General features: G+C 38.9%; 1 protein-coding gene across 2 annotated transcripts in view; it reads left to right on the top strand.

The window, feature by feature from the left end:
• The window catches only part of BLTP3B (bridge-like lipid transfer protein family member 3B), a 109,266-nt gene extending 88,530 nt beyond the window's left edge, over window positions 1-20,736 (top strand). For both annotated transcript variants that reach the window (XM_060245236.1, XM_060245235.1), the window contains 3 exons: window positions 5,569-5,677; window positions 13,341-13,522; window positions 19,596-20,736. In XM_060245236.1, the coding sequence (XP_060101219.1) occupies window positions 5,569-5,677; window positions 13,341-13,522; window positions 19,596-19,724 (420 nt within the window). In that variant the 3' untranslated portion in view covers window positions 19,725-20,736. The remainder of the gene's footprint in view (window positions 1-5,568; window positions 5,678-13,340; window positions 13,523-19,595) is intronic.
• Window positions 20,737-22,232: the final 1,496 nt, after the last annotated feature.

Raw genomic sequence — 22,232 nt, 5'->3', positions numbered from 1 at the left:
TACTGCCTCCGCCATTTCCTGCCGCTCCGCTCCATGTCACGCCGCGCTGCCAAGGCTTCCCTTCTCAGGTTTCCTTTCAAATACTTTCAAGATGCTTACGATTCCATCTGTGCAGCTCTTTCCACACAATCTTTCCTTCCTTTAAAACAGGCGTTGGGCTATTGTAGATTCACCACACGCTGCAGCCTCAAACGCTCCTTCATTCGGCGGCCCGGTTAGAGCCCGAAGGCATTGCAAGTCTCTGCCCAGGGAAGGCAAGGGGTCGATCGGAGAAGCCTCCGCTGCTCCTTTCAGCCCCCTGCAAGCTCCCTTCAGCTACGGAGACGTCCTCAGACACCTCTTGAGGGCAGAACCCAGGGGTGCACCGAAGTAGCACACCGAGGGACACCCAAAAGGCTCGCAATTCAGGCGTCCTCCAAGAGCACTTGGACGGGCGCTCTGCCTTCACCGCGCCATCTTGCCGATTCAGATATAATATGCATGCAAGAGACGCATATTAAGGAGGAAGACCGAAAATATTTGCTGAATAAAAAACTGGGAACCCTATATTATTCTTCAGACCAAAGGAAAAAAAAAAGAGGAGTGGCTATATACATTAAAGAAGGGATAAATTCTAAGCTACTCCATAGGGATGAAATAGGGAGAATGGTTTTGGTGGAAATCGAATCGGAAGGCCAAAAAACGATTGTAGGAAATATTTACGCACCCAACAATAATCAGGAAAAATTTTTTGCTAATGTACATCAAAAATTGTTGGAATTTGAAGCAACAAGTTATTGTATCATGGGAGATTTTAATGCAGTGGTGGACGTTTACAAAGATAAAAAAATTGGGAAAAAGAAGATTAAAAAGATACGTGGTTCTTTACCGAAAACTTTTTTTAAAATGATGGATGAGTTGAACATGGTAGATGTTTGGAGAATGAAGAATCCACGAACAAATGATTATACCTTTTATTCCCAAGTTCATGATTCTTGGTCGAGAATAGATATGGGATGGATGTCAACATCGATGGCAATAAAAGTGGACAAGGCTGACATACTCCCCAAAACTTTCGCAGACCACAACCCAGTGCAGATAACCCTGGAAAAGCCAAGATGGAAATCTCGCTGGACCCTGAATCTCCAAATACTCAAAGATAAGAAATTTGTAGAAGAATCCAAAGAGAAAATCAAAATGTTTTTCGAGTGTAACAGGGAGGAAGATACTCCTATACAAACTATATGGGATGCCTTTAAAGCGTTTTTTAGGGGATTAGCAATTGGCTACTCAGCACAAAGGAAAAAACAAAGAACACAAAGATATAATGAACTACTGTTAAGCCTGAAGAAACAAGAAGATCTACAGAAGTCGAATAGTACGGAACAGATAAAAATGAAGATTCAGATATTACAACATCAAATAAACCTAATACTTCAGGAGGAATTAGAGAAAAAACTGATTTGGGCCAAACAACATTATTTCGAAAATGCGAACAAGATTGGCAGATGGCTTGCATTTAAGCTGAGGAAAGAGAGGGAAAAAAGAATTATTAAAGCCCTGAAAGATGAGAGACAAATAGAAATGACGCAGAGATCCCAAATAGAAGAAATAGTTAAAAAGTTTTATCAAAAGTTATATAAAGAACAGAGTCTAAAGGAAAGCCAGCAAGTGGAGTACATAGAACAAATTAAGTTACAACAACTAACAAATCAGCAACGGGACTCTTTGGATGATCCAATAACAACACAGGAGATCGTGGAAGCAATAAAGGTACAGAAAAATAACAAAACCCCTGGATTAGATGGTCTGCCAATAGAATTTTATAGGTGCTTTGAAGAAACTCTCCTATTACATTATAAAAAAGTGCTGGAGGGGATATGTAGAACAAATGAGATTCCGGGATCATGGAAGGAGGCCTTAATTTCGTTGTTGCACAAGGAAGGAACTGATCCAGTTGAAATTAAAAATTATAGACCGATCTCCTTGTTAAATGCAGATTACAAAATCTTTGCATCCATACTGGCGAAGAGGTTGAAAAAAATCTTACCAAATATAATACATGAGGACCAATCAGGCTTTATACCCGGGAGAGTTATGAGGCAAAACTTAAGAATGATAATGAATATCCTGGAATATTATAAGGAACATCCCGAGAAACAGTTTGCAGCAATAACTCTAGACGCTGAAAAAGCGTTTGATAATGTTAATTGGACCTTTATGCTGAAAACACTGAGTCGGATTGGCTGTGGAGAGAATCTGGTGAACTTAGTTAAATCGATCTATACGGATCAAAAAGCAAGGATTAATGTTAATGGATCTGTGACAGGACCAATAATGATTGCACAGGGAACAAGACAAGGTTGCCCGCTATCTCCTATCTTATTTGTATTGACATTAGAACCCCTATTGCAGAGAATGAGAGAAAATATGGAAATTAGAGGGGTCCAAATTAGAAAAGAAGTCTATAAAACACAAGCATTCGCAGATGATATTCTAATTACCTTGGAAGACCCTAACGTTTCAATAGAAGAACTGAAGAAGACTCTACAGCAATATGGGGAGGTAGCGGGCTTTAAAATCAATTTTCAAAAAACAAAATTCTTGTCCCAAAACATGACGAAAGAACAGATCTTAGAATTGGAAGCCAAATCAGGATTTCATTGTGAAAGGAAAGTTAAATACTTAGGTATATACTTAACATCTGAACTTAAAACTCTTGTAAGGGACAACTATGAAAAGATTTTAAAGGAAGTCAAAACAGATCTAGAACGATGGAGTGACCTACAAATCTCCCTAATGGGAAGAATATCATCAATTAAAATGAATATACTCCCAAGAATATTATTTTTGTTTCAAATGCTACCAATAATATTACCTAAACTGTTTTTTAAACAGCTGAATACAATGGTAGCAAGGTTTATCTGGCAAAACAAAAAGCCACGGATTAAGTTAAAAATTTTGCAGGATAGTAAGGAAAGAGGGGGTTTTGCCTTACCTGATTGGCAAACTTACCATAAAGCTTGTGCTTTAACATGGGTTAAGGATTGGTTAATTCTAAAAAATAAAAGACTCTTGACAATAGAAGGGGCGGATATGACCAAAGGATGGCATGCCTTTATCTGGTACGATCACCCGACAAAAGGGAGCAGATTTTTAAGACATGAAATAAGGAAATCCTTATACAAAAACTGGCTGGAGATTAAAAATTTAATATATAAATATACTCCTAAGTGGCTTTCCCCAGTGGAAGCATCGACTCAACCTCACCTTTTTAATTGGGAAGAGGATTACACATATGGAAGCTTGCTGAATACTAGACAGGAACTGAATATAGAAGCAATTTCCGAATTGGACTGGTGGTTGAGAACACAAGTGAAATCCAGGTATAAGGTAGACAAGGGACTAGGCTTTTCAAAAAATCTAAATAAATTTGATGATATTATATTCGAGTCTGATAGGAAAATGATTTCCAGATGTTATACATGGTTGTTAGAAATTAAGATGCAGGAGGAAAATGTAAAGGAAAGCTGGATTAAATGGTTACAAGAATTCGGTTACACACTTGATTTAGATTATTGGGGGAAAATATGGAGAGAAAATAATAAATTGTTTAAATCCTCCTCATTAAAAGAAAACCTGTATAAAATGGCCTACCGTTGGTATTATACCCCTGAGAAACTTTCTAAAGCGTACCCAAATAGCTCAGATAAATGTTGGAAATGCGCAAAGGTTAAGGGCTCGTTATACCATCTGTGGTGGAATTGCGACTTTGCTAAAAAATACTGGTTACAAATATCTATTTGGATCCAAAAGATGCTAAAAATAAGAATTCCTCACGTACCTGAACTATATTTACTGAATATCTGTCAAACTTTATTGCCTAAGAAAATTAAAAGATTATTACTGCATATTATAACAATAGCTCGGATATTGTACGCGAAATATTGGAAGAAACCGCAAATTCCAAATAAGAATGAATTTTTGTGTAAATTAATGGAAGCAGCTGAAATGGATGTATTAACTTGCAGATTGAAAGGAGGGAACATGGAAGAATGTAAAGAGACATGGAGTCTGATGTATGAATGGGCAAAGAAGCTAGGATATGAAATGACAGGGAAATATTGAAATTAATATTTTTACCGACTCAATCGCTCCACTATGTGTTCTTAGATGTTGTTTTGTTATGTGTGGTTTGATAATGTTTGTTGGTTTATAGGTTAGCGGTAGTATTATATGTACAAGTATATGTATGATTTACTTGACTAAGTAGATGATTATGTATTAAGTATTATATGTACAAGTATATGTATGATTATATTTGATTAAGTATGTGACAATAAATACCTTTTTTACGTTAAAAAAAAAAAAAAAAAAGAATATAAGGAATATATTATTAGTTTATCATGGCTACCGTGTGATAGAAGTATTATCCATGAATTAGTTTAATCGTACTTTAAACTGTTTGGATTTGTAGCTTTTCCTCACATCTCGTCATGAATTTCACATGTGAATTGTGTTGCATATAGAAATAGTTTGTCTTCCCTGGACCTATTTGCAAAATTTAATTGAATGACTTAAATCCTCCTTTTGCGTAATTTTATGAATGTGGCATTCTCTCTCATCCTTTCATTGGATTATTGTTCCTGTGTTCTAATCCTATTTTTATCTAGTTGTACAATATGTTGTTTGAAATGGGGTGATCATTATAGATTCCAGAAGAAAGGTTGCATTGATATTTGGAACAATGAGAGCAGCTCCCATGGGTTCTAATGCAGAATGGGAACAAAGACCACATTGTAGATTTGGGCTCCTCTCCAAGGTCCCCATATGCCTATGACCAGCCCTCCTTGTAAGTACTAATGATGATGTATTCCAGTGTAATAATAATAGACAAAAAAGGTTGAGGAAAAAGGTATATCTGTTCTTTAAAAATACTGACGTAAAAACTTTATTAAACAAATAGCATTCACACAAAATTGATAACATTTATTTTAAAACACTGCAAGAATAAAACAAAGGATCAGTATTCCAGTATATTCATTTAAGTAGCTAACATTCCTCAGTCACTGGTAACTGTAAAAATTCAAATGATATGAGGCTGATTGTGTGCAGTGTAAAGAATTAAAATAAGTTAAATCTTGCCAGCTTTTCTGGTTAGTTAAGAACCCATTATGATCCTTGAGAGGGCTTTGCTGGTGATTATGTGACCTCATATGGTACAGGACTGACTGCAATGAGAGAATTAGGTGATATCACTCCACTTGCCTTTTGTGCCACAAGATTTTTTTTTTTAACAGAGACTTGGAGATACAGGCACAGGTCTTTTACACTGTGTAACTGAGTGCTTTGCTCTTCTGCCATTATTAAGAATAAAGGCATTCAGTTTGATCCAGGTGCTCCTTTTCATACTTTGATTCACTGTGCACTTGGTGCTCTTGCACACTTAGGGAGATTCCACCATTGACAATCTCATATCTCATTAAGCATCCATTAGTATGGAAATTTTGTGGTTTGCCTGCATTGAGCGTTGGATCTGAGTAAGTAGACTTTATTTAAAATCAAGTTTTTGTTGCTTTTATTTTTTAGGATGACAGTTCACGTGACCATCTAACTGCTCCTGTGCCAGTCCCCAAAGTGCTTCATATTGACCTACTTATGGTAGAAAGGAAAGATGATGGCTCATTTTGCATTGGAGGTGTGTCTTCCTGTATTTCTTCATCAAAAGGATATCTGCAAAGAAAAATGAATTTTAAAGGGGGCTAGAGGGGTCATTTGATCCAAATTCCTGCCGAAGTGATGGTAATTCTTACTTTCCTGAGTGTGGATTATTTGAAACAGGCTTTTAAAATGTGAGGATGCGTTTTGAAGCATTTAACCAAGGTGCGGTTTTAAAATACAGAATGGTCAGGAAATAGAAAAAAAGCATTGAAGTAATTTTTAAGTTAGATAACAAAATCTACACTGACTCAACAGTCTGCTTTACAACTAATAATTAAGTGAGCTCTGACTGTATTAGTAAGCAGAAGCAGAAGTTCCTTGTGACCTTTCATTATTGTCTCTTTGCCCAATTCAAAGTATTTTATTTACTTTCAATTACAAAATTTTTATCCTGTCTTTCTGCTTAATCAGGGCCACTAAGATGGCTATGCATGTTAGGTACAACAAAACGCCATTAATAATGATTTATTCAGCACTGGTGCTTTCTCGTTTTCAGTTGTACTAAAGCATAACTGATAATGCATGCATATAGTTAAGATGTTCTTTGAATGAAGCCCACTTTTAGTCATTAAAAGGAATAGTTGTACATTGATTGCTAGGCAATATAATTTTCTACTTCTGTTCATTAAGTCTTATTTGGAGCCATGCACCTGCTGGTAAAGCTATGCTTCCTGGGCCCATCACCTTGTAAAGGCAGCATATCTTTATATATTCTTGGTTTACAGAAGGGATGTAATCCTTTATGTTTAAACTCTGAGTTTCTGCCCAAACTTACGTACTTCTAGATACCTTCCCCCCCCCCCAAAGGGAGTGATATAAGCATATGTTTAACTTTGTAATCAGGTCAGTGGAATGCAGTGTTACCTCTAAGCTGAGTTAGCGTGAGCTAGCTCACAGATTTTTAACCGCCAGCTCACACATTTTTGTCTTAGCTTAGGAAGGATGACCCCAGAGCACACTAAAGCTCACAACTTTAATGCCAGTAACTCAGAGCTTGAATGCCAATAGCTCACAAAGTAGAATTTTTGCTCACAAGACTGCAGCTTAGAAAGAACATTGGTGGAATGTAAAAAATTTAACTTTAATTATGCACATTTGGAGAAATTTCTGGAACTCACTAGAGCATAAATCATTTCCCTTTATGGAGCAATTTCTCACCTTTATTTATTTATTTCTGTTGATTTATAGGCCACCCTTTCCCATAATGGGCTCAGGGCGGCTTCCAGCATAGTAGAACAATCAAACCAGTTTAAAACAATTAAAACAGTTAAAAAATAAACAATTTAGCCATGACTCACATTAGGTGAGGCAGCCTAAGCGAATTGATTAGGCATCCTTGTCCCAACCTAGATGTTCAATTCCAGCTATATTGGTCTCAGAGGATCAGTACGGTGAATCAGTACAGCACAATCCATGCAGGGGGCCCATTTGTATAATGTAAAGAGGAAGGGGGTGCACTTCATTCCTCCGTTCTGGTCCCACCTGTTTTTGTTTTGGTGATCTCTGTTCTGAGAGACTTCCAAAATGATTTACCATAGTAGAAGATGGGTGTGAGTTTCTCAACCAGACAAGCCATGCAACACCACTTCTCCCACCTCTGCATCTCATCCAGCAGCCATGTCCAAGGCATAGTGCTTGATTATAGTTGCTGATGACCACATGACAGCCTTGCATACATCTTTATCCATGATTCCTCTCAAAAAAGTGTGTCAGATTATGAATTGTTTTCTTCTACACCACTGCCAGTTTTCAGTCGGAGTGAGTGAGCCACTCTTGGAGCTACTTTTTGGGCCTTAGATGTATGGTCCTTGAAGCGCTGTGTTGTGGTGCAACAGAAACGGTCACTTGACTTGTTCTGAACCATTTTAACTTCCAAGGTCACCTCTGCTTGGAGAATCTGTATTAGTTTCCCTTTAGTATAATCTAGTAATGGAGCTGATGATATTTATGATTCCAAACCAGAGTTCATTCCTTCCGTCATATATTGTCTGTGATCCAAGAGCTAAAGTAGTAAGATTGTGAAAATTCTTAGTTTTTCTGCAAAATGTATGTCTGTATTATGTTATGATGTGATAAGCTGTTCTGATTGGTAGCTTAAGCTTTTTGTGATGTCATCAAGGTAGCCAAAGCCATTTCCCTACCTTTTCTAATTAGAGATATAACTTACAAACTAAGTGACCAATTTCAAATTTTAAAGCATGATTAGAAAGCTAATATATTCTCCTACAAATACTTAATACTCAAAATACTTACCATGATATAAGGCAGGGGTGTTCAAATTTGTTTAATGTAAGAACCACATAGAATAAATGTCAGATGTTTGGGAGCCAGAAGACATGAATGTGGCCAGAGTTGTTTTGGCCGACCAGTTCCCAAGACGCCAACTATACTCGCATCCAATTCATTGTGCAATTATATATTATTACACAATACATACACACACACAGAGCATTAGGCAAGAATAAAAGCAGCCTTGAGCTGCTGGCACGTCTTATTTATTTCAGTTGTAACTGATCTTTGATGGTAATAAACTGAACTACTGGATAACTGGAATTATTGTTTCATGATTTTCCCCCCATAAAAGTTCTATATTTTGGCAAGCATCCTCTAGCTCCCTTGATTGGAAACACATGAGAAAGGCTCTGACATTGGTGTTGATCAATTCCAGGTCTATCAACAATAAGACCTATATTCTATGGGATTACTTCGTGGAGCAACAGATAGATCTGGCATGTGTGACTGAGACCTGGGTTCAGGAGGGTGAGACTGCTGCCCTGAACCAGCTTACCCCACCTGGGTTCTCAGTCCTCCACCAATCTTGGACAACCAGATCGGGGAGGGGGGTTGCAGTTCTCATTCGTGAGTCCTTTTCTTTCAGGGCACTCCCTGCCCCAACCATCACTGGCACTCCCTGCCCCAACCATCACTGGCATTGAATGCGTTGGTCTGCTATGGGAAGCCGAAAAGAGTTTGGCTATCTGGATGGTGTACCAGCCGCCTAACACACCCCAAAGAGCCTGCCTGCCCTGCTGGATGCGGTATCGACTTGGGCATTGCACTTCCCTAGGCTGTTGATCCTGGGGGATTTTAATGTCCATGTTGACGATGCAGCATCCTCGCAGGTCCAGGACCTGGTGTCATCCATGGAGACACTAGGACTCAGCCAGGTTGTATCAGTTCCCACCCACCAGGCCGGCCATACGCTGGATTTGGTCTTTGGGGCCAGGATAACACTGGATCTAATAGACGTTGATACAGTTCCATGGGCAGATCATTATGCCCTGAAATTCCCTGCAGCCCTCTTCTTGTTTAGGCAGTGAGCAGATTTATGCTTGCCCACAGAGCCAACTGGACTCGGAGCAGTTTTGGGAGGGTCTGTGGGATCCAATGTTCCCTGGCAGGTCGTTACATGAGTTAGTAGAGGACTGGAATTTCTGGTTCTCTGGCCATCAATGACATTGCTCCCGGCGCCCTCTTCGCTGCTGCACCAAAGCAGCTCCATGGTACACCCTGGAGCTGCAGAAGATGAAGTGGCAGCTCAGACGGCTAGAACGAGTGTGGCGGAGATCTTATGATGAGTGTAGAACTTCTTACAGAACGTTTAGCAAGGTCTATGAGAAGGTAATGAAGTCTGCTAAGAAAGATTTCTATACAGCCTCCATTGCATCTGTGAAATCGCGCCTGGCTGAGTTGTTTAGAACAATTTGATTTTTGACTACAGTGCCAACATGCAATCAAAAAGTTAGGGAATTGGATATTGGCTGTGAGGCTTTTGCAACCTATTTCACAGATAAGGTCTCGACTCTGCCAAAATCTTCCAGCCACAGTTGATACAGTACGGGAACTGGACTTGCTCTATCTCTTTACCATCAACTTGCTCTATCTCTTTACCATCAATAACCCATTTGTAGTCTCCACTTTTTTGAGAAAACTAAGATTTTGGACTTCTCATAATTGAGCTGGAGCTTATTACTAGTAAAATACAGAACACAACAGGACAACAGATGTCTTAAGCCCACACTAGAGCAGGACAACAGCACCGTATCATCAGCATAAAGTAACAAGGGTACATGTAATGCACCAAGTTTTGGACTATGGCAGTCAGGACCAGACAACTGAATAGCCAGGTCATTAAGGAAGAATAAATTAAGGAAGAATAAGGATTGAATAAAAAGGGAGCCAAAATGCAACCCTGTTTGACACCCTTATTGGCAGCAATCTTCGATGCTAGGTTGCCTGCTAATGAGCATTTGATCTGGCAGGTGGTAGAAGTGTGTAATCTCTTAATAAGCATAAGGAATCTTTTATCCATGTTTAGTTTATCTAGCTTAATCCAGAGGAGGTCCCTGTCAACTGAATCAAATGCGCTTTTTAAATCTAAAAAAGCAACAAATAATTTCTGATTATTATGCCCAGTGTACTTGTTGACTAGATGGGATAGGGCAGTGGTCTAAAGTGGTCTTCCCTTTGCAGAAGCCCAGCTGTTCAGGGCCTAGAATTTTTTCCTGCAACATCCAGAGATTGAGCTTGACTTATAGATGTTTGGCGTAAAGCTTGCTAATGATGGAGAGTAGGCTAATTGGCCTGTAATTGGCAGGGTTAGTGTGATCACCTTTTTTGTATAGTGGGACCACTATTGCTTTCAACCATGCCAAGGGAATTATGCCAGTTCCCTCTATAATTGTAAACCAGAGATGCAAGGGGAGAAGCCCACCAGTCTGGGTCTAATTTTAAGATTTTGGAGGAAATGGCATCCGGGCTAGGGGCCTTTCCTAATTTCAGTTGTGTAATTAATTTTTTTATTTTCTCTGGAGGGATAGGAGGCCAGTCAGGTAAATTGGCTAGAGGAAAATCAGATGGTTCAGCACAAGTTAGATCTTGATGAAACAGAACTGAGAAGTGCTGAAACCAAACATAAGAGGTAATGGCAGACATAGATGGGTCATTGGCCCGGAATGCACCTGAGTATGGCCCAGAACATTAGAATTTTTTAAGGGAGTAGCATGGTATAGTTCTTCCCATTGAGTTTTAATATAATTGTGCCTCTTCTTCATGATAAGGTGGTGCAACTTATTGACTGATTTTAATGTGAATTTTAATGTGAATTTAATGTTTTTATTACTATTGTTTACCTGAAATGCTGTTAGCCGCCCTGAGCCTGCTTCGGCGGGGAGGGCGGGATATAAATAAAATTTTACATTACATTTTACATTTTACATTAAGCACAAAGTATTGTGATGGCAAGGTCAGGGCCTTTGAATTGCGGTATTGGTTGTAAACTTTACGCAGAAGAGTTTTTGTTTCTTTACATTCTCTGTCGAACCATCGGTGTATAGAATATACTCGAATAGTTGCACCTCTTCTTGGGCACCCTGAACTGACACTCAGTGATTCAGAGATATAAGATGTTAAAGAATTGTAAGTTGATACAGATACATTAGAGTCAGATGCACATATTAAAGAGGATCTGTATTCTACAGCGGGACCAGATCTGAAGAGCTGTTGGGTTTTCCAAACTGTGCGATTGTTCCATGGAATTCTGGGCAATAAGTCAGTCTTGTAAGGTTGCAAGGACAAGTTACAGGAGGGATAAATGTGAGGACCAATTTGAAGAGTCAAAATGAGGAGAAAATGGTCACTAATAATAAAATCCCCCAATGTAAAATCTTTGGCGTAAGGTTTCAATAAAGGAGAGATTAAAATGTAATCAATTACGCTACAGTCCCTTGGGGAGACAAAGGTAAATTCTCCTGAATTTGGGTAGCCAATCAAACCGTTTAATCAAATTCTGTTGTATTCCATACAGAATTTGGTAAGACAGATGCCTGCTGAATTTAGAAGGCTATCCTTGGAGTATCTTGGATAGGAGAAAATGGGTGGAAGGGTGTCGTCTTGGTTAAAATCAAGGGATTTAAAAAATATGCTACAGTCCTTCCCTACCCTAGCATTAAAGTCGCCCACTAGAATTATTTCTGTAGTTGGAAATTTCCTCTCTAATTCCTCCATGAGTGTGGCCAAGTGTTCCCAATATTGCAAAAGAGTTAGCTTATCTAGAGAGGGTGGTACATTCACAATAATTAAGGAGAATTTTTTGAGGAGAAGCTTGACGGCCTGCACCATAGAGATATTTGCTTGTAGAGTGATGTGTTCCAAAGCAAAATGTGAGGAAAAGCATAGACAATCCTGCTTGAAAACGACCCCTTGTATTACTCCTGAAGGCTGGGAGGGAATAGGACTTGTACCTTTCTAGTTGGATCTGGTGTGGAGTCCAAGTTTCTTGTAGTAGTATAACATCAAACCCCTTAAGATATCTTATAAACTCAGCATCCTTAGCCTTATTCTGCCAGCCGGCCACATTCCAGGAGATGATCTTAATATCCAGAATGGTGAAGGGTTTGGATGGCGAGAGTATGAAAGGGGTGTGAGTTAGTCTTCTCTAGTTAGTTGTTCAAGGGTGCCATTGGTATCATGAAACACAGATCCATTACCCAAGCCGCTCGAGATGTTCTTAATTAGTTGACTTGTATTTGGCCACACGATCTCACTATTGCTGCTCAGAAGGCGGGGGGGGGGAGGGGGGGTGGTTCTCAGCCATTACTGGAGACGTATGAATTGCAGCTTGTGTTGATGACTCAAGGTTCTCCTTGAGATCCAGTTTGCCTTCTATGGTGGAAATTAAATCAGTCTTCTCTTCAGGATTCACTTGTTGGAAGGGTAAGTGGTTTACTCCTGTTTTCCTTTGGTCTACCTCCATAGAAATGAGAGGAGTTAGAGGGACTGATAAAGCTGGACAGGGTGTCTGTTGTGGGGGACGAAAGGTAAAGGAGATTGTGAGCCACTCTGAGATTCTGAAATTTGGAGTGGAGGGCAGAATATAAATCCAATTTCTTATGATTTTTACTAGATTGTAATATATAATGAAATAATTCTATAACTCACAGCCCAGTTGCTAACAGGCCACTGACCAGTACTGGTCCATGGCCTGAGGGTTGGGGACTGCTGCTTTAGACCATGATAATAACTGCTACTCCTTGGACTGGTCCTTCCTTAGAGTTGTGCAGCATCTAGTACATAAAGTAATATTTATACCTGGTATCCTGTAGAAGCAGATGTTTCCCTGTCTTCCCCTTTCTGCAGAACTCCCCTTTAACTTGCAAGATGGCTGCTGGGGGCTGGCTGCCTTGCAGGGGGAAAAAGACTATGTGGGTTAAGAGGCTGCAGAGAAGAGGTGAATCAGGAAAGGGTTACAAGTTTTTGTTTTATGTGCCTATTTGAATTATATTTACAACTTCATTGAACTGCTTTCTAATAATGTACTTTATCTGTCAAAAACACATTGATTTTTAAAGTACAGCGTAAGCTTTGTTAATCTGCATCCATGGAAAATGGTAATTGCCAGTTCACTGAATTGGCTAATTAACAAACCTTTTACCTGGTGCCAGAACTGGTTTCAGGTCCTGGGCATGGCCACTGCCTACTTGGTACTGCTGGCTGCTTGCCACCATCAGGTCAGGCAGAATAGGCTGTGAGACTCGGGCATGCTTGTTAACCAAGTTTTCTGGATAACTGAGTGTGGTTTAACACGGTTTTTACTGTCTCAAAACCAGTTGTCACCTTACTGTAATGTTTTTTTTAAACAGATAACCATGCACCTAGCAATGATTTACTCAAGACTAAGACAAGAAATGATACAGGGGATCAAGCTGCTGAAATAGGTGCATACAAAAAACTGAATTGTCTGTCACAAGCCACACAGACATCTACAGAAATTAAGAGGTCTCCAGAAGCTTTCAGGATTTCATCTGATTTGATCAAACAACAGGTAGTTGTCATCCTCCTTTTGTAGCTTAACTTATATTGTCCATCAGTCAAAAGTGTCTTCAGTGCAAGTGTCTTCAGAAGTGGTTGATCTTCACAGTTGGTTGGATTGCTTCAGTCTTGTTTTTTTTCAAGGTTATGGAAAAAAGTACTAGAGTTTACAAAGATCACCATATGCTCTTAGATTCTTGCCCATTATTATGGCCCAAAAATGGAATGGGGGAATGAATACATTTTACCAGTTTAATTTATTGTGTAAGCCTCCTCAGCCTTGGAATATGGTCACATGAATCTTTAAGTTAGTAGCTTTTACCAGATATTAGAAGCACCCTCCCCCTAACAGAACAAGATGTTCCGATAAATCACCTTCAAACTTCATTGATCTCTCTTGGTAATATCAGAAAGGGCTCTCCACCTACAATTGAACCTACACTGGATCCTCTCTTAATCTGTGTATCCCCTACCAAAATAAATCAGGAGGCCCTTTTAAATGCAGATGCACTGCTTCAAAATTCTAAACACATTCCTTTAGAGCTGGTACTTTTAGTTAATAGAGGGAGCATAAAATCCAGTATATCTTCCTGTTCAATTATCACAGATTCTGAGATTTTACCTGACTATTCTCAGGCACTCACGTTAAAATTCTTTCTTGGAATGTTACAGGTTTCGAACAACAAGCTGAGGGATCCTGGAATCTGGTCCTCCTTACCAAATTTTCATATTATTTTGATGCAAGAAACTTGGACTAGGGAAACCATTAATCTCCCTGGCTATGTTGTTTATTTTGTAAATGCCCCCCCCACTCTTCTAAAGGCCACCTTAATCAGCATTAACATGTCTAGCTTCTTCAGCATTAGACTGCTCTAGTATACCTTTGATTGCCTCCCTACAGTTCATAATTGCATTGCTGTTAAAATTCCCAGTGTTTTCCTTTATAATTGTTATAAGCTATTTCCCCTCATTAATGTCATGAAGGGATATCACATCACTTTGAGAAAAACTGGACTCTAGAGCTTTATTACTGATGATTTTAATGCTCACATTTGCCAAAACGATGATGCCCTTTTAAACATCTGAGATAGCAGGATTCTCAAATGAACTTTCATATCCATATTTATATGAAATAACTTCTAATGACACTAAGGTCAACTATGCTGGTAGACAATTATTTAATTATGCATTAAATCATGGTTTGGTCATCTTAAACAAATATAGATAGACACCCCCCCCCAGGTGACTATACATGTGTGACACCTAGAGGTGCTAGTGTAATTAACTTAATTAATTTCACTGGGCTTGCTCCACCAGATCTATGATTTTAAGGTAGGTAACTATCATGGATGAGGCAGTGACGGTCTATATTCTGGCTGGCACTTCCCCTGCTTTCCGTTCCCCCAGACTGACTTAATTCCTCTCTCCGACATCCATGAGATGTCCCCAGGCTGGAAATGGGAGGAATTTTGCCACTTGATTTTTGAAATTAATGTATTAATACAGTTATGTATTGATTAGGTGGTTTTTAAAAACAATAGCAACCTTTATTGGCATAACAGCATAGATGTGTACAATCAGTAAGGGAGAAAACATATATTACCCCAGTATTCGAAACATTCCTCTTCTCTTAGAAGCACAGCACAGATATTTAGCCACAGTCTTAATATTCTCAGGGTTATGTGAGGACAATAAGAAGAGAGTCTTACCACCATCAGATTGTCCTTCATGATTTTGAAGAAGAGGATCTAAGTAAATGGCACGAATATCACAGTAAAATGTACAGTGCAGGAGAACATGTTCAGTACTTTCTATATCCCTTAAACCACAACCACAGAACCTGTTGGAATATGGAATTTTCTTAAACCTCCTATACAACACAGCAGAAGGAAGGACATTAAAGTGAGCTAACATGAAGGCTCTACAAAGGTTAGGGGAAGTCAAGCAAGGAAGATATGTTGCCACGGTTCCACTATAGGAGAGCCCCCACCTCAAAGGGAAACACCTGCCAGAAGCAAGGCTTTTGAGTTCTTGTATTTCAATATTTACAAGTTGTTGTTTAATCAAAGCAAATGCAGTCCTCTCAGGGTGGTTTTTTAATGCTTTTATAATGTTGCACATTGCCTAAAGCCCTACAAAAAGTAGGGATTAGATGATTCTTAAATGTAATAAAATAAATAATCTCTCTACAATTTACTCTTTCACTTACCTCAGATTGTCTCTTACCACCTGAAACTTCAGTTGGTCTGCTGCAAGGACAAAAATCCCAGAAACCAGATGGTCACCTGAGTTAATCCCTACGGCAACTAATATTATGTACTCCAACAACTGCAAGTCTGTTCTTGCAGAATTTTTGAAACAGAGATACACTGAGAATGGTAGATTTATTATCTAACATTTTAGAACTTTTAAACCACCTTGCTTAAAAACTTTAATGCCCTCTAGACTCATGCAGAAAAACACTTGTTTTGATGAGGAGTGCAGGGAACATATTAGAAGAATTAGATCAAAATTCCACTTATACAAATGTACCAATTCACATGTATACTTTTCAGATCTTTTATCACTGAAGAGGGGGTTTAGGACTTTGATAAATTATTCTTATTTTTCAGCTGCAATTTTCAGCGATTCCTTCATGTATTTCCACTGAGACTTTACCTCTATTTTTGCAGAGGCCCCTGGATTCAATTCTGAAAGAAACCAGGTTGAACACCTCAAATGGACTCTTGTCCTCCGTTTTTTCGGAGACTGTGTGCTCCTTAATTAAACAAATATGCTCAGGTAAAGCACCAGGGTCCAACTTAATAATAATAGATCTTTTGAAATCTAATTTGCCCTGGTGGAGTAATTTTCTGGCTCCCCTTTTCAGTCAGATCAATAATATAAGAATTTTCCTACATCCTAGAAACACACAACAATAGTGCCAATATATTAAAAAGGCCCCAAAAATGAATCTATAAACTATCAACCTATTAGCTCCCTTTCATCATTAAGCAAAGTTTATGCAGTTTTTCAGTATTCAGAATTGCTGAACTGATTGGAATTAGAAGTTATAATATACCCTGAGCAAAACTGGGTTTAGGAAAGGTGTCTCAGTCCTGGATCACTGCCTCACACTGTATCATCTAGCTGATAAATTCTCCTCCCATCCAGGAGGCTGCCTTTATAGACCTTAGAGCTGCTTTGGAATCAGTCCCTATATCCTGCCTATGGGCTAAATTAAATAACACAACTATAGATAAAAGGCTACTCTGGTTGATTTTCAAACTTTATGAATATCCCACTGTGCAAATCCACTCTTGAATGGAAGTCCTGTTTACATGCATCCTCCTCCTTTTAAAGGAGTAAAGCAAGGCCCCCAAGCTTTTCAACTTTTATATGAACAATATGATTCCCTACATCAAAAAAATCAGCACACCATGCACCTATATTAGCTGGATATGAAATCCCCATTCTGCTTTATGTGGATGACACAGTCCTGTTATCCAGATCAGAAGTGGGCCTTTGCAAGATACTAAATGTATTCATTGATTACTGCAACCAAAAGGGACTATCAGTAAATTATGATAAATAAAAAATGTTTTTTCCCAAAACACCGTTAAGGGAGGAAAAATAGAGCAGATGACCCAATTTAAATATCTTGGAGTGATATTTAGCTATAATCTGTCCTGGAGACCTCATCTTTGCTCAGCAACTGAAATTGTTGGAATTAATTCAAATACTCTCCTAAGATTATTCTACTCAAAAGGCAGTCAGTATGTACAACAGGCCATTATGACTTTTAATGCTGAAATAATCCCCCAGTTTTTATTTGGGGCAGCCATCTGGATTAACAAAGTTTCTGAATCCTTGACTACATACTTCTTCAGTTTTTATGCTGGATGTCAGGAGTCCTTAGATGTGTTGCAGGAATTGCACTTAGAATGGAACTTGCATGTTCTTTTGAGTTTAGGACCTGGATTGCTGCCTTCAAATCAAGACTGAAGGCTTTTTATTCAGCACCCAGTGACTAAGGGGGTCTCCTACACTTGTTGAAGGAGGATAACTATAGAAGATGTGTGAGAAAGATACATAGCAAACTTGAATTGCTTGGTCTTCCCCCTATATTGCATAATAACATAAACTGCCAAGAAGAGCTGAAGCTCAACAGGTTGAGGGTGACTAACCTTGATTGGACCAATACTTTAACCCATGCAAGGTGAGAATGTTTTACCTTTGTATTAGGGATTCCTCCCCCCTTGATCCCTACTTCCATATGTAAGACTCCTTACAATCCCCAAACACAGACATGCCTTTATGATGCTAAATTAAACACATTTCTGATTGCAGAGCTAATGGTTCACTTTGCAAAAATCCCATATTTGGACTGGTTATGCAATTGTGCTTCTGATGCAAAAGAGACATTGGACCATCTTTTACTCTTTGCTATCAATGGATAGTCCCCAGGTCCCTCTAGATTACCCTGATTAAATATCAACTTCCTCTGGAACCCTGGGTGATATCTCCATTAATGGCAGATTTTGATCCAGAAATAGCTCGCTCTGTTGCAAAATACCTGACAGGAGTGATCTCTCTTAACTGATGAAGAAATGTGCCTGTGTTAAATCATAAATGAAATAATGGTCTAGTCCAGGGGTGGCCAACGGTAGCTCTCCAGATGTTTTTTGCTTACAACTCCCATCAGCCCCAGACAGCATGGCCAATAGCTGGCTGATGGGAGTTGTAGGCAAAAAAACATCTGGAGCGCTACCGTTGGCCACCCCTGGTCTAGTCTGTATGATCTAATGGGCTCTTAATTTATAATTAATTCCAGATTCTGGAGATTTTAGCAGAATATTTATTCTATTTTATATCATTTTTCTATTTATCTCATGTTAGTATATTTATTCTATTGGGATATTTTATCTTCTATTTTAATATGTATCTAAAGTCTCCTACTTTGTGATCTTTGTAATCTTAAAATGGTCTTTAATATTATATAATGTATCTTTGGATTTGTTTTATGTTATACAATATTTTATGTTATAATTCTTAACTTCATTGTGGCTAAGCTTGAAATCTCTGGTCAAATTAGCTAATAAATAAAAGGAAAGAATATTAGAAACAACTCTGGCAGGGTTTTTAAAAGACTTTTACCCAGATCACAGTTATCAGGGAATCTCAGATCACAGTTATCAGGGAATCCTATGCATGGCCAGAAAGGACAGAGGAAGGTAATTTGTAGATACTAAGTCCTCCAAAATAGTAACAATCTCTTTATTATTAATTATCCTTATTTGTATCCTGCCTTTCAGGAAAGCGATCAAAGTGGATTACAATAAAAATTTTAAAACAATAAAATTCAATAAAGCCATCACAGTCAGTCCTTAAAGTGACATTGGAGAACTGTGATAACCAACATAAATCTTCATAATCCATAATAGCAAATATTAGTATAGCCTGAGGCGGAAATGCCATGAATGAAACTGTATGTTCTGTCATTCTAGGCAATATAAGAAAGAAATTGTTTTAACTGGATTTAAAGTTGCCCTGAGAACATAAGCAGGGTATACAGTTGTGGCACATAAATGGGGAGGTTTGTGGCTCAGTTGTAGAGCGTCTGCTTGGCATACAGAAGGTGCCTGGTTTGATCCGCAGCACATGCAGTTAAAAAGATCAGATAGGAGATGTGAAAGATGTCTGAGACCCTGGAGAGCCTCTTACCAGACAGAGTAGACATTAATGATTTCGGTGGACCAGTGGTTTGAGTAAAGCAGCTTCATGTGTTCAAATGTAAAACTAACAAAATTATTAACTTTTACAATAACTTTTATTTGTGTAAATTTAGCACGGGCTGTTCTGTCCTGGGTTCTGTCCTATTTTTTCAAGACAAAGCCTGTACTGTCATAAACATCTGAAAACCACTGTTAAGAGGGCTTTCAGTGGACACAAAGCACTTTCAGATAATTGATACTTTTAGTTAACGTTGTGCTCTGAATTTATGTTTTTTTTTTTGGAGAACATTGTTGCTTGTAAGCAGTTTTGTCAAATAAAATCTAATAATGTATAGAAACACTAAATCTATATTTTCTCTTTAATTATTTCAGCTGATTGAAGAAAATGAATGTCTTAAGCAGGAGTTAGCCAAAGCTAAGATGGCCCTTGCTGAAGCTCACATGGAAAAAGACACTTTGCTACATCAAATAAAAAAGATGACAACTGAAAATAAACGGTAGCAGACTCTGTATAGCTGTAGAACAAGAAGAGATGCATTCTTTGCTACTGTTTAGTGGAAGAATTTTAAAAACCTGAGCCCAGAACAAAACTTATATAACATATTCATTTCTGGGAACATCTGCAAAGGAATGGGACTGCAGATGAGTGTTTCTCTGAATCTGATTAAGCTGCAGTTAAGCGGGGGATATTGTTTTCTAATATATGTAACTGTTTGTTTTATAGGGAAGATCCTTCATGTCACAAACATCTAATGTGGTATCTGGAGAAAAATTGTGGAAATAAGATGGTATAAGGGGAGAAGAGAGCTGGCGTGAATATATGAATAAAGAGTACCACCATATACTTTCATTGTTGGAAGAAAAACATTGTTAAAGGAAGATTAAATTTGCACTATAAATGTAGCTAGAGATAAGATGGTCCTGGATAGCAACTAAAATCTGCCTATGATTGGTCCCCAAGCTAGCAGCATTTGCCTTGGGAAGAGTACTAGACTTCATGGCCATATTTTCAGATTATGCCAATACTGTGAAGCCATTCGTAGGATAGCATGGCAAAAACACTCAAGCTACAAAGGAACTATGCTGACACTTGGTAGGTATCTATAGTCTTTGCACAATGGATGATATCAAACTGTTGCCTTGTTAGCTAAGCAACTTCCACTGTCTGGTTCTGAGGAGGTGACATGAACAAAGCTTATTAGATCAGGGCTGTTTGCAAGGATAGTGACTAGTAGGCACATTTTGGTGGGGGTGTTGCACTCCATGAAGCTCAGCTGCTGTTGATCTTGGTACCCAGTGAAATTTAAAACTGTTCCGGTTCTGGTTTTTGTAAAAAGTGTGTATATTACTATGCTGGGTGAGGAGTTAAATAATAGCCCTGTAGAGCTTGTAAAATTCCGTAAAAATGTAAAGTTACATTTTAAACCATAAATTCCTTGTAAAAATTGAAATTCTAATTTTCAAATGAAAGAACTACTACAAATGTATAATAAAAGCACAGACTTGTGCAAGATGTTCTAAAGAGTTTTTATAATAATGAGCAAAAATGCACATTTGATGAAAAACTCAATTTGAGTAGAATATATGGTTAAACAATTTAAGAACATAAGAACATAAGAGAAGCCATGTTGGATCAGGCCAACGGCCCATCAAGTCCAACACTCTGTGTCACACAGTGGCAAAAAATGTTATATACACACATACACTGTGGCTAATAGCCACTGATGGACCTGTGCTCCATACACTGTGGCTAATAGCCACTGATGGACCTGTGCTCCATACACTGTGGCTAATAGCCACTGATGGACCTGTGCTCCATATTTTTATCTAAACCCCTCTTGAAGGTGGCTATACTTGTGGCTGCCACCACCTCCTGTGGCAGTGAATTCCACATGTTAATCACCCTTTGGGTGAAGAAGTACTTCCTTTTATCCGTCTTAACCTGTCTGCTCAGCAATTTCATCGAATGCCCACGAGTTCTTGTATTGTGAGAAAGGGAGAAAAGTACTTCTTTCTCTACTTTCTCCATTCCATGCATTATCTTGTAAACCTCTATCATGTCACCCCGCAGTCGACGTTTCTCCAAGCTAAAGAGTCCCAAGCGTTTCAACCTTTCTTCATAGGGAAAGTGCTCCAGCCCTTTAATCATTCTAGTTGCCCTTCTCTGCACCTTCTCTAAAGCTATAATATCCTTTTTGAGGTGCGGCGACCAGAACTGCACACAGTACTCCAAATGAGACCGCACCATCGATTTATACAGGGGCATTATGATACTGGCTGATTTGTTTTCAATTCCCTTCCTAATAATTCCCAGCATGGCATTGGCCTTTTTTATTGCAAATGCACACTGTCTTGACACTTTCAGTGAGTTATCTATCATGACCCCAAGATCTCTCTCTTGATCAGTCTCTGCCAGTTCACACCCCATCAACTTGTATTTGTAGCTGGGATTCTTAGCCCCAATGTGCATTACTTTGCACTTGGCCACATTGAAGCGCATCTGCCACGTTGACGCCCACTCACCCAGCCTCAACAGATCCCTTTGGAGTTCCTCACAATCCTCTCTGGTTCTCACCACCCTGAACAATTTAGTGTCATCCGCAAACTTGGCCACTTCACTGCTCACTCCGAACTCTAAATCATTTATGAACAAGTTAAAAAGCATGGGACCCAGTACCGAGCCCTGCGGCACCCCACTGCTTACCGTCCTCCACTGCGAAGACTGCCCATTTATACTCACTCTCTGCTTCCTATTACTCAGCCAGTTTTTGATCCACAAGAGGACCTGTCCTTTTACTCCATGATTCTCAAGCTTTCTAAGGAGCCTTTGATGAGGAACTTTATCAAAAGCTTTCTGGAAGTCAAGGTAAACAACATCTATCGGGTCTCCTTTGTCCACATGTTTGTTCACCCCCTCAAAGAAATGCAACAGGTTAGTGAGGCAAGATCTTCCCTTGCAGAACCCATGCTGAGTCTTCCTCAATAACCCGTGTTCATCAATGTGCCTAC

This window comes from Heteronotia binoei, chromosome 8 (assembly GCF_032191835.1).
Source record: "Heteronotia binoei isolate CCM8104 ecotype False Entrance Well chromosome 8, APGP_CSIRO_Hbin_v1, whole genome shotgun sequence".
Lineage (NCBI taxonomy): Eukaryota > Metazoa > Chordata > Lepidosauria > Squamata > Gekkonidae > Heteronotia > Heteronotia binoei.
The sequence above is the reverse complement of the archived record's forward strand: the minus strand, read 5'-3'. Positions and strand labels throughout refer to the sequence as shown.